This window comes from Etheostoma spectabile, chromosome 15, assembly GCF_008692095.1.
Source record: "Etheostoma spectabile isolate EspeVRDwgs_2016 chromosome 15, UIUC_Espe_1.0, whole genome shotgun sequence".
NCBI classification, from domain to species: domain Eukaryota; kingdom Metazoa; phylum Chordata; class Actinopteri; order Perciformes; family Percidae; genus Etheostoma; species Etheostoma spectabile.
The window spans coordinates 6861566-6874679 of NC_045747.1; the positions used below are offsets into that span (position 1 = coordinate 6861566).

The 13114-nt window shown below is 40.8% G+C and overlaps 1 protein-coding gene across 8 annotated transcripts in view; it reads right to left on the reverse strand.

Moving 5' to 3' along the window:
* Positions 1 to 3616: 3616 nt before the first annotated feature.
* Positions 3617 to 13114, reverse strand: part of septin9a (septin 9a) — a 69703-nt gene continuing 60205 nt past the window's right edge. For all 8 annotated transcript variants that reach the window (XM_032538424.1, XM_032538430.1, XM_032538428.1 and 5 more), the window contains 9 exons: positions 11907 to 12116; positions 10055 to 10183; positions 9451 to 9532; positions 9021 to 9158; positions 7199 to 7316; positions 6334 to 6429; positions 6048 to 6144; positions 5139 to 5190; positions 3617 to 4406 (listed from right to left, as the gene is read on the reverse strand). In XM_032538424.1, the coding sequence (XP_032394315.1) occupies positions 4265 to 4406; positions 5139 to 5190; positions 6048 to 6144; positions 6334 to 6429; positions 7199 to 7316; positions 9021 to 9158; positions 9451 to 9532; positions 10055 to 10183; positions 11907 to 12116 (1064 nt within the window). In that variant the 3' untranslated portion in view covers positions 3617 to 4264. The remainder of the gene's footprint in view (positions 4407 to 5138; positions 5191 to 6047; positions 6145 to 6333; positions 6430 to 7198; positions 7317 to 9020; positions 9159 to 9450; positions 9533 to 10054; positions 10184 to 11906; positions 12117 to 13114) is intronic.

Below are 13114 nucleotides of genomic sequence, written 5' to 3' on the forward strand. Positions count from 1 at the left end.
TATATATATATATATATATACAGTTTTTTTTAAATCGTTCAAAATAAAGATTTCTTTCATTCATGTTTGGGGTGCCATCACAACACCAAACGGACTTCTGCAATAAGCCCATCACTTTGGTTGGGTCATCTACAGTATGCTTAAATGACTAAAACCCTTTTTAATGGAAATTGCTCTGGATTAAAGTGTCCACCCCCATATGCCAAGCCGAGTGCAGCAGAAGAGACAAAGACCAAAATTCCAAAAGCCTACAGATCACACCAACAAAACATGATTCTACACATAAGCATGCACAGTTTCATGTACGCACATACACATGTACGCTCGCATTCATCTCCATTACAGCAGCATAATCGTTGACACACATTCGCGACTAGTTTAATTACTCACAGTAATTAGCCAGAGGCAGGAGCTACCAACGACGCTCTTCTCTCTCTGTCTCACCTCTCTTCCTCTGTCGGGATCTTGCTCTCTCTGTGCTTGTTCAAAGTATATATCAGCCAGCATGCCAGTGCTGTATATGGAGCAGAACACTCTAGAACTGCATTCTTATATTATGACCAGTGACTGGCAGCACTTATACACCTTGATGAGTTTATTCCTACAACATAGTGACCCTCTCAACCTCGTATGTACCCTTTTATTAAAACCCCTCTCCCTAAAAACACCCCCCAGCTGTGCTTTCTTCGTTTTTACAATCCTTACCCAAACAGTGTTTTGGGATTTTCTTTCTTCCAAACCCACGGCACTTTGATCCCAGCAAACCCACTACCTCCCTGCCTGTTCAGTCAGCTAATTTGAATCTGACTTTTAATTAACAGCCGGGGCGATTTGCATAAAGTCGGATCATTTGCATATGGTTGGCAGCCCCTCCCCCTACATGTCTGAGTGCCTGGCACAGAGCCAAGAGAAAGACATTGGAGAGACAAATAAGTAGGGAGGGAGGAAGGGACGAATGGAGGAGAAGGTGAGGTGTCTGCCAACAAAGGAGAAGAGAAACAGCAGATGGGGGAAGGAGGAGACAAATGGGGGCAAACAACTTATGCCATGAGATGGGAGAGTAAGCGAGATAGACATGCACATACACAGTTACACACAAAAAAACAAATGAATGCGCAACACGATCAACACACATACACACACACGTACATTTTACAATCAAGTTTGCTAATTAAAGAATCACGGGGGGTAAAAAAACAAAACAAACAGGTGTTAATTGGTGGCATGTTGACTCTATGCAGATGAGCTGAGCCGGCGCAATAGGATATAGCAATGAGGTGCAATGCAACGCATTTGTCCACTAATACCTTCATACATACGGATGCTGCAAGTGAACATGCATCCGTGTAGCCGTACATATGGACTTACAAAAGCATTAGATATGGTAATTCACTTACAAGTACTCCCCTCCCCCAAATATACACACACTACTGTAACCACCTCTTGCATATTCATGCGGTCACACATTAGGTTGAGTATTCGTCAAACTGCTTCCTATCCAGAGGACTGGCTCTGCTTCGATAGGTCCCATCCATCACGCTGTGCCAAGTTTGCCAAATAAGCATGCCCTTATCTATGAATACCCATCCAATAATACCTAGTAGAGTGGTCTGTCTGTCTAACTAGCAATATTGTGTGACGTTGGATGGATACTTTAATCTGCAGTGCAATGTGGCAGCAGAGTGGCAAAGCTGTTAAGGTGTCACCAAGCATTAAAAAAGCTGGCATGGTGAAATCTGGAGTGTGTACATACATTTATATACCCAGTGTGTAAAACTCAAATGGGCATTCAAGCCGAAATATCACCACAATCTGCATAACATTAAAATAAAATGAAATGCAACTACAACTTTACATGTGCTTGTACACAAACACACAGTAAACAAACTCTGTGCTAACTACACAGGTTCTTGCACTGTCTGAGTCGCCAGACTTCGGATGGATTAGTATCCAAAAAGAATGCCGCTCATTAATGAATGTCATTAAGGCAGGCGGTGAAGCGCTGGGTGGCTGCCAACAGGACGACTGCTGGGTGCCATGTAGGGAGGGGACGATCCACGGCCAGCAAGAGTAGAAATGCAGCTGCTTCTTTCAGTTGTTCCCGGGGGAGATGGAGAAAGTGTAGGGGAAAAGGAGTATGAGAATGTGGGGGTCTCAACTTTTGAGTTTACGGAAGGGGTTTGCTGGAGGGTTGGGGGCTTTGTGCGTTGCAGGCGTCTGCCATCTTAATACTGCGGAAGATGGGGCACGGCAGACACCATTTTTAGGGGTGATGCAGCGAGTCCCCATTTGAAAGTGCCTTTTCTGGGGAAATTGGGAATTGATACTGAATTGAAATTGAATTGAAATAATTAAATGAAACCATCACTTTATGTTGCATCTCAGTACTATTTTGTCAAAAAACTAAAACACCAACAATTTCATATTTCTATTAAGTCACCCTTAGGGTAGGGTTAATTTCATCGAGCATTAAGTTCTTTCAATGAAATGTGACATGAAAATCGGTACAACTTTATCAGATATCAGTTTGTTAGCTCTGTCTACATTCTGCTGCTCCGGTACCTCAGGACGCTGAGGTCGGCACGTCCTTGCACTGATCCAAGGCCTTGTCTGGAGCTCTGGCGTTACTAAAAGGTAGAAAACAAGCATTTATTCGTGCTAATCAGCCATGCACTAACCTAGCAGGCGGCCATATTGATTTCAGGGGCTAAGGTTTAATGACATGGCAATTAACATGCTCCAGAATGTGCATACAACCTGTGATTAAATGCTATGGGGATCCTGCCTTCTGCAGGCAAGAGAATTTAAGCTGATAAATTCACGCAGTCTGGTTATTCATTTTTAGCTTCTCTGAAGGTCTGTAAAATGTATTGATGGGGAGAAGAGTGTATACAATAGTCTTTTTAAGGAAAATTTTTAGTATTGCAGAAAAGAAGAAAAATAAAATAATCAAAGAAATGTTTATATTTACAACTTGAATCTTTATTTCTTTAAAAATAAGATAAAGGAACATTTGTTATTATCCATAATACATAAAAGTAAAAAGAAATGTATCAGAACACAGAAGAATATACAGGACAGAGTATGATAGTGACAACTTAGGGAATTACATATGGTTCAAACAGGTAAAGATCCTTGGTATAGTATGAAAAATTGAAGTGGATTGGTTAATGGAAGACTGGATAAACAAGAAGAAAAGATTGAAAAATGTCAAAATGTACTTGGCACCAACAAACCTGCTTTCTTTCCAGTTTCAGCTAAAATGCTAGAAAACATTCTCCAATAAATAAGGCACTATGATGGGCCCAAAAGCAGGAAAGGTATCTGAGAGAGAGTGTGTATGTGTCTGCATGTGTGTGTGTGTGTGTGTGTGTGTGTGTGTGTGTGTGTGTGTGTGTGTGTGTGTGTGTTAATAATCTGAAGAAGTGGACCACAACTGTTGACATTTTATATCGTGCATAAATACTTCATCTTAAATCACCTTTAAGATATTTATATTAATAGGCAGTGACATTTATTACTGGGAATTTAAAAAGAAGTTGAGGACCTGACAACCCCTGAAGATTTAACAAACCGTTAAAAGCAAAACACAGTGACAAAAACATAAGCTTCTTTTGTTTAACTAAAGGGAGAGAGCTGAATAATGTTGCATCACAGAGAGACTGCTGACTTTGTGTGTGTCACATGTTGGCAAAGTGCAGCCTGGCCCCCTTCCAACATGCTGCTCAATGACAGACTATGTAGTGATCAAGTGCAATAATGAATCTCATCACTTCCCACATATGTTGATACAGCCGTGTGCATAGAGACACAAATCTGTGCTTCTGTTAAAAGCACTGCTAAAAAAACATCAAACTTGAAAAAGTAAACATGAACAAGATTAACATGTTAGGTAATTCTGACACTGAAAGATAATAAGTGTCAGTCCGTTCTGTTTGATAGTTACCTTAATGTCAGCTACCACAAAGAAAAAACCACAAAGGCTAACTGTAAGACCTGGAAGCAGGTTAAATCAAGCTGCAGCATGTTAAGATGCTCCAACTTCTCTTCACTCTCTTTGTCAGCGATAGTGTTAATGAGGCAATAAACCGACATGAACAGTCCATTGAGCCGCCGAAAGTCATTGAAAATAAAGTCCCTCTGGCAGGCTGTTGAGTTTCTGTCCCACCTGTGAGATGGATGGAGTGGAGGGCTGGAGTAGTGGGAGTGTCATACCAAATGAATTACACCCAGTAGAGGTCAACTGCATTAGGGCAGGTGGCGCCTACATCTCGTGGGCGGAAAGATGGTGTTCTGGGATACCGTTGGCATGAGCCAACACTGTGTTATTCTCATTGAGGCGCCTAACACGATACATTTCATAATGAATGCTGCTGGTGATGTCCTTAATGTTCTGCATATGGGTCCTAAAAGAAACACACACACACACACACACACACACACACACACACACACACACACACACACACACACACACACACACACACACACACACACACACACACACACACACACACACACACACACACACACACACACACACACACACACACACACACACACACACACACACACACACAATTAGAAATCAGTAGAACCCATGGACAAACCTTTCCAATTTACAACAATATCTAAACCCCCCCCTCTACTCAAAACATGTAACTAGCTACTTGTTACTTCACTTAGATGTTCGACCTTCACTGTGCAGAATGGGGTTTGCGCAGTTTGAAAAATTGAGAATGTTTTAAGTTAAGTTTTAAAGATGACCACAACTTCTTTGGAAGCCAAACGTGGTCCAATGAGCAACGTAAAAATGTGGAAAGTTGAACCCTCCAGTAGACCAACTTTTAAATGAAGTAGGACACGTCTTGTGTCCAGTTAAATTAAGTAATTTCATTTTTTTACATAGTCATTCAGATTCTGGATTTGTTAATGTTGTTGAAGAAATAGATGCAATTGTGGAGAATTTTTAAATAGGCAATTGAACGTTTTGAAATGTCAATTTAAAATGCTAATTATTATTCAAACCGGGACATTTTTATAAGTCACAAAACACACTATGACACAGTGACAGGCTGCATAAAAACAGACAGCATTTAAGAGCAAGAGATTATAATATGGAGACATAAATCCCTCACCTGATGAGGAGATCCCGTAAATAGGCAAACTCACAGTGGGCTATGTTCTCAACTAAAGTAGGGAGAGAAGTCACGAGTTATCGGATCTAATTAAAAGTGAGCTAAAACACACAAAGCAAAAGTACCAAAAGACAGACAGTAGGACAGCTGTGAGCTAAGCTTTGTTGCAAATATGTTTTCTAAACAATCCCCTAGGTGGAGTCAATGGTCTCAGTGTGATGTCCCTGTAGAGATACTGTGTGTTGTCTCAACAGCCACAAGCCCCGGCCCAGGACAGATCTCTGTTGCTAACTTCATCAATTTAAGAGTCCTCCTGAAGAAATACGACTAAACGCTCCCTTCCTGTGTGTGTTGTAACACAAGACACTTGATAGAGGTACGGTACCTTTGCTCTGGAGTGGATAACATAATTAAATATTGAAAGATGAATCCTGCGGTAAGAATGGATGTTGACAAAACACAACCCTGACTGGTACACTATAGGCCAACTGATAAAGCGGACTACAGTACGTTTAACTCTTCAAACAAGTTAAACAAAAAAAGCTCTAATAATTAATCTTATAGGTTCAGCTATTTTTTCACTAGATTTCATAAATTTGAAAAAACAAAAAAACATTAATTTACTACGTGAACAGTCACAGTGTATCGTTTGTGGTACAAAAGGGGATGTGTGGAGTGGGGGAGCCAAGCAAACAAATCAGGCCTCTTCAGACAGACTGCGTCTGCTGGAGGCCTAAGCCAGCTGCATGGCACACGACACCAGGCTGAAGACTGAATGGAGCATTGTTTTATTGACTGACTGACTCAGTGAGGTCTTAACCAATCTACTTTTGTCTTTTCTTCCTAACAAAAACACTCCAGAATTAGACTACGTGCATACTAACAGATTATGTCCTGAAAGTGTCGTACCTTCAATGGTTCCCCACTTGGTCTTTCTCCCCAGCAGCCTCCTGCCATTGACCTGGTACTCCTGGTCGCTGCCCACCACAGCAAATGGAATCATCTCCTGCTCAAAGGTTGAATGTCAACCGACAATGGAGTCAAAAGTAATTAATGTCAAGTACATTAGCAATGACTCTAAATGGATTCAGGATGACAGTGCTCTGTGGAAAGGCATGTCCGAGCATTAACAAGGATAATAGAGTCACAAATTTTGCCACATATATCTTTAATTGCTTTGAAATGATCCCCTCACCCTAATCTTCTCGTTGATCATTCTGTCCTCAGCATCCTCATCAAATTCCTTCTGAGGGTACACATCGATCCCATTGGCTCGCAGCTCTTCCCTGATCTGGAGATTTAAAACATTAAGAGAAAAACAGAAACTGTTAACCCACTACAGTTTTGAGAGGATTCAAACTAAGGCCTTTAATTGCAGGAGTAATTAGACGTGCTTGATGCAGCCTTCAGAGACATGAACCAAATGCACCTTAATCTGCACAGTGTACAGATTACGGTGGTATTAACACTAATCTGCCTTCTAATCTACTACAAAATTTTGGGTTCAGTTGTTAATTGCTGTTTGTCTACAAACCAGAAAAACTTACAAGATGGATACCTATGCATAAAGTTGTGCACACACCAAGTCTGACATGCACCGTAAACACATACAAACATGCACACATAAACAAGGGGGTGTTTAGCCTCCTCATTGCTAATGAGAGGAGGGGTAATCCTGAGATCGTTAAAGACTGCCAAAGAAAATTAACGGCTGCAGCTTTAATAAACGTGTAGATGAAATGTAGAAAGTAATGGGTAAAGAAAGAGAGAGATGCTCTTCAGGAGCAGCGTGACTGGAATGCAGTCATGTTTTGTAACTGCCCAGAGAGCGAGGGGAGAGTGCAAGAGAGAACCAGATAAGAAAACCACAGGAACTTATACTATCTCTGGTAACTGCTCCACAAACATGGAAAAATGCAAGCATGAAGGAGACAAAAAAGAAGACATTTCTAGATTATGTGGTGGATTTAATAGAATAAAAAGGAGAGATTTTAGATACAACAATACAGAAATCTATTAAAAAATAAACCAAAGAGGAAATGTAACCAGAAAAATGTTACCTTCTTTTTGAAGAAGTCCCTCTCCTCTAGGGTGAGTGTATCCGCCTTGGCAATAACTGGGACAATGTTGACCACCTTACTGAGACGTCTCATGAATTCTACATCTAGAGGCCGCAGACTGAGAGGGAAAGACAAAACATAAACATGAGAAAACCTCTGTACATCTGTAACACAAAACTCCTCCACCAGGGGGCAGATGTTCCTAACAATTCTCCCACATGGAGGAACTACTGTACCTACTAACATACTGTTGTTACAGTTGCATCCATGATCTAATCATACTAGACAATGTGTTAACAACTACTTGATAACACTGACAAGACTTGTAGTCGGGTTGAGGTCTTTCCAGCAGTTTGACAAAAGCATCTGCATGTTATGGCGGATTCAGCCTTGCTAAAAACACTTTAAGACTGGCCATTGTCACAAGGAGTCTACTGCACAAATGCAAGAGCACACTCAAAAAGACAAAAGTGCTTAATTGACAGCATGCTCCCAGACACCCACACAGACTCTCTGTGTCTCGTCCTTCCTTCCTCTCTCTCATTAGACTTTTTAAAGCAATCCTTGAGCAGCTGCTGGCCAGCCCATCTGACATTTGCAGTGTAGGATTAACATGAAACATCGCTGGATGGGACACAGACAGCGAGCCATCCCCCCACCCTCCACCCCACACTGCCTGAGTAAAGACAGGCCATGACACACAAAATTAATAGAATTGCAGTTCTTGGAATGGTGCTCTATGATCAACTGTGTGTTGTTGTGCGTGTTCTCAAACAAGGCTCACAATTCACAGCTGCTTTAAACATTTTCCCAAGACTTTCCGGCGCACTCGAGTAGAGTTACACAAATGCAAGAGCTATAAAATGTGCATTGAATCTATCACTTGATGGACACAGGGGACTATGTGCACTCTGCCCTTAATTTCTTTTGCTAGTATACGCCAAACCCCTAAGCCCCAAACAGTGAGGGGCTGAACCAACACAATGGGACGGCCGTTTATGCAGTTCGATCAGAACCAGATGTATGCGTCTGTAAGAGATCCAGGGAAAGAAACTTGGGATGTTGTGCTGCTTCAGGGCAAGGCGAGAGCAGTCCATCCTTCCAGTGTGTGTGTGTGTGTGTGTGTGTGTGTGTGTGTGTGTGTGTGTGTGTGTGTGTGTGTGTGTGTGTGTGTGTGTGTGTGTGTGTGTGTGTGTGTGTTTGTTCAAAATGATGGGTAAGATGCAGATTACATTGTAAAGTAATTAGCATAATCAGTTACAAAAGATTTTTAACCTGATTGTATGCAGGTTAGTTTAAAGGTTACATTGTAAGGGAAATACAGCATGATCAAAGACAACTTCAGCACCCGGATAACACAGTTGGTAGAGCAGGTGCCCATATAGAGGTTTACAGTGTTTCCGGCTTTTGCGCTGTGTTAATCGTGCATGTTCATATCAAATTGAAAAAGAAAATATGATTTATCTGTCAGCCCTAGCTCGGAGCATTAAAAGTGTGACAACACTGTAAGAGAATTTTGTTTTTTTTCTTGTTGTCAGAGTGGGATACCAAATCTGCCACGATACAATCTTCTCATCTAATTTACAGAAAGAAAGTAACAAAATTTGCCAAATGTTGTTGTTGAAACCTTTTCAACAGTGTGTTTCTTTAAATCTAAACGCAAGTGATGGAGGCACTGACATCATTTTAGTGTTGTTGTGTTGGGTGCTGACAAAGAAGTAGGGAATTTCAATACAAATACAGAATATCAATATTTCTATGTTGTTTGTGTTCAACTTGTGCTCATGTGTCCATATTTAACCATGTTTGAATGTGTCCTTACCAGTGTCCGGTCGGGGGAATGAAGTATATGCAGCAGTGGACTCTGGAGTCTGGAATCCTTTTCTTCCTGTTTATGTTAATCTCCTCCTGCAGGTACGCCTCATACTGGTCATTAATAAACTTCATGATGGGCTGCCAGCTAGACCATGGCAAGGATGGATTAAGGGAAAGAGGAGGAGAGAGGAGTAGAAAAGCAAGTGATGAATGGATAAAAGAGGAAAGGAGAAAACAACACAGAGGTAGAAAAGGAAAAAGGGGTAAATGAATAAATGTGGGAGGGGCCCAGAGAGTGAGGCAAAGAGTGAGGAGAAAGATAAGATAGAGTGACATTACAGGAAAGGTAAAGAAAAAGAGAGGAGTTTCTGGTTAGACACACTTTAATATTTCACTGTTTATATCATCAGTGCAATGATGGCAAAATTGTAGCGTACCAGTTCTCATTGTTGATCTGGTCTCCAAAGCCTGGTGTGTCGATGACAGTCAGTTTCATTCTCACTCCCTTCTCCTCGATGTCTGCACACAAAGAAACACACACTGTATACTATTATGTCGAAAACACCCTGTGCACTATAAACTACTACTAAACAAGGCATTGTAGATGTAAAAAAATGTAGAATTACTTATTTCTTGCCTTATATCTATTTGTACAAAACAGATTGGAGGGGATAATGGTCTTACATTTGAAAACATTTTCAAAAGAGCTGCCAAATTTAAAACTAGACTGGTTTCATGAGGCTAAGAATACGATATATTCAGATATTATTTGAGCCCTGATTACAGTAAATATAGAGAATTAGAGATTAGAGATAAACACAGATAAAGTGCTATGAATGTTTTAATGTTTTACAGACTGCGAGTGGCTACACACGCAGTCTGTAAAACTGGCTGACAAAGAGAAAAGTGTAAATACAGAAGGACAGAGAAGAAAAACAAAGTAGCTGAGAATGAGATGGGTGCATTTTGGCTAACAGACCTACAGACACAGATGGAAAGAAAACGAGATACAGAAGAGTTGAGGGTTCAAGAGGGCCATACCATGACTGATGGACTTTATTTCAATTGTTTTGGGGATCTTCTCCTGGGCTGTAGCCAGCACTGACTTACGGCTGACTTTAGACTTGAACAGCGTGTTCATTAGAGTAGACTTTCCCAGGCCACTCTGTCCTGTAAGCAAAAACACAGTCAGAAAAGCAGACACACATTTCAAGATGAATTTTTTTTTTCTTTTTTCATTGACTACTTGCGCTGTAGGTAACTACAGTCCACACATTGTTACACTGTTGCCATAAAAACCCAAACATGATCCATTATTTCCATGACAGTTTGGACAACTCCACGCTGTCAGTTTTGGGGCTGAAGCAGTGACAAGCTGCAGGTGTCTGTCTGCAGAAACACTGTCAGCAAAGCCATTAGCACACATGACTACAACCTAAACACACCATAAATAAGACAAATTGGATCCAAGGTAAACCAGTCTTTTTTCTAAAACAATCAGAAGGCTTGGATTAATGTGCACTGAGCAACCAGAAATAAAGTATCCTCTCTACATTGTTATAATACAGTTATAATACAGTTTGACAGTCCTGTAATAAATACTACCTTGAGTTTTTTTAATTCTAGGTGACACTGCGTCAGAAATGAGTGGAAAGAATGGATATACATATGGAAACTTTTATACTTCCTCTAATTATTTCTTTTGCAAACACTTCTAATATAAAGTGTATATATATATATATATATATATATACATATACACACACTACATGACTAGTTGGTGTTTTCATGCAAGGACATGATAATACGGGGAGTCTTGAAGTCCACGTTACAATTTGCTGATAAAATGCCCTGGAAAAGATGGAGGGCAACTTTAATGTAAAAGCTGATGAACCAGCAAGACTCCTTATCTGTGAGTCATCATGAACTGTCTTTTTTATATAGATGGGACCCTCTGTGACCCCTCAACACTATGGTAACATCAATATGGGTTAATGAAGAGGAGTTTGGAGGGTCCCACTGGGCAGCAAACATTCACAGTTCAAATTCAGATTGAGACACAAACTCAGTCGCATGTATAGGCAATCAGCAGCACATGTTACATGCAAACATGGATCTGTACAATCAGTACTGAGGCCAACAGCCGCAGATTTTAAATGGAGATAATTCATATTCAGTTGGAAGTTTTGAAACTGATCATCACTACATGCAAAATCATATGTCAACTCTAAAGTTTTGGCAGCATTGATGCCAGCTCTATGAACAGCTGTATTAACCAAAGTGTCATGGTCTAACACTCTCTAACTAACAACCATCACAACAGTAATGCGGTGCCAAAGTCCCACGCTTGCTTATGTGGTACACCATAGAAGAGTGGATTGTGTTAACTGAGATGCTATAAATGTAGAGACAACATTTTTCATTATTTAAATTTGTTTTGCAAACGTACTTGTGTCCATGTGTCTCTGTCATAAGATACAGACTGCTTTTTTCCTTCTTCCCTCTATTGAAGCCAATTCTGCCCAATACAAAACTGACCATAAAGATCTAAACACAATCAATCTTTCCTGCAGTCCTTTTTTGTTTTGTTTTTAACATGGTGGTAAAAGGTGTCTGATCTAAGTGATGAGGGCTCAGTGAGAAAGAGTCCTATTGTGTGTGGCTGCTTATTAAAATAATTTGGAGGCCTCCAATTTCTGTCAATAATTAGAGAGTAAAAAACAATATACCAGAGAAAATAATCTTCATGATCAAAAATCCACTTTTTCAGTGTGCAGTATGCAGAACTTCCTTTCTGTGAGGCAACTGGGCTATCAGACACAATCATGTTAGCTTTGACTAAATCTGGACAATATGACTGAAACTTTAGCTGGTGGACACTTGCGCTACTTACCCACAACCATAATGTTGAGCTCAAAGCCCTGCTTCATGGCCTTCCTTCTCATCTGTTCCAGAATGGCATCAATGCCCACATAGCCGAAGTCCAACACAGGGCCACCGGCCTTCTCCCCGTACGGGACACCCACTGCTGGGGAAACCATAGCATCAGGCGCCACTGCCTCAGACATGGCACGGCTGCTGTAGCTGGGAATCACTTCTGGTCCTGACGGAGAAAGAGAGAGAGAAGGTTAAAGGGATGAGGTGTGATATGAAGGGTATGAGGGTGGATAGAAGTGACAATGTCTGATTAGCAGTGGAGCTGATATGAAAAACAGGTCACGTAAGCATGACAAGGAAATACACAAGAGGTGCATAGCAAAGAAAGGTGGAAAACATCCACAGTACAAAAAGAACTCCAAGAATCTGAGATCCTATCAAAAAAACTGTTAGATGAAAGGATAAATACCACTTTGTATCTGTCTGCTACAGCAAGCAAGCGATTGGCTTAGCTTCTCACAAAGACTGGAAATGTCCACCTTCCAGTCTTTATGGTAAGCTAAGCAAACCAAGAGATATTAGAATATTGATTTTTTTCATCTTAACTCTTGGAAAGAAAGTAAATAGGTGCTTCTCCCAAAAAGGTTGACCTAATCCATAAATTATCAGCATGTTGATCCATGAAAAATAATACACATAAAAAAACCTGCCTGCTCATCAGTGCTTTGGATGCCCTTGCTGAAGAACTGGAGCAAAGGCGACCGATTAATCGGTTTTCTACTAAAACAACGCACGCACACTTTCAAACAGAGGGGTTGGCTGGTCTCATGCCAACACAGACTTTTGACTCAACAGAAAACTATTATAAAATATACCCCACTAAAGTACTTTGCAATTGGCTGGAGCTTATCCCCGCAGTTCCTTTGGAATGCTTTCGGATATATGTGTCTAATTTTAAGATACATATTCCACTTTTAATATGTTCCCCATGGTCTGTTAACGGTCGCCAATATGCATGCAGAAAGCGGGTGAAGTTCTGCTTAACAATGTGTTAAGTCAGCGTAGGTAAAGAATTTACAGTGTGTATGTTTGTGTCTGTATGTACAGTGGTTCAAGCAGCTGCTACCCCTCACAGGGCCTCCCTTTCCCTCGCTCTCCACAGTGCAGTTACTGTCCTGTTAATATGAGAGTGGAAAAGAGAAATACTGGTAAGGCTGAAACCTG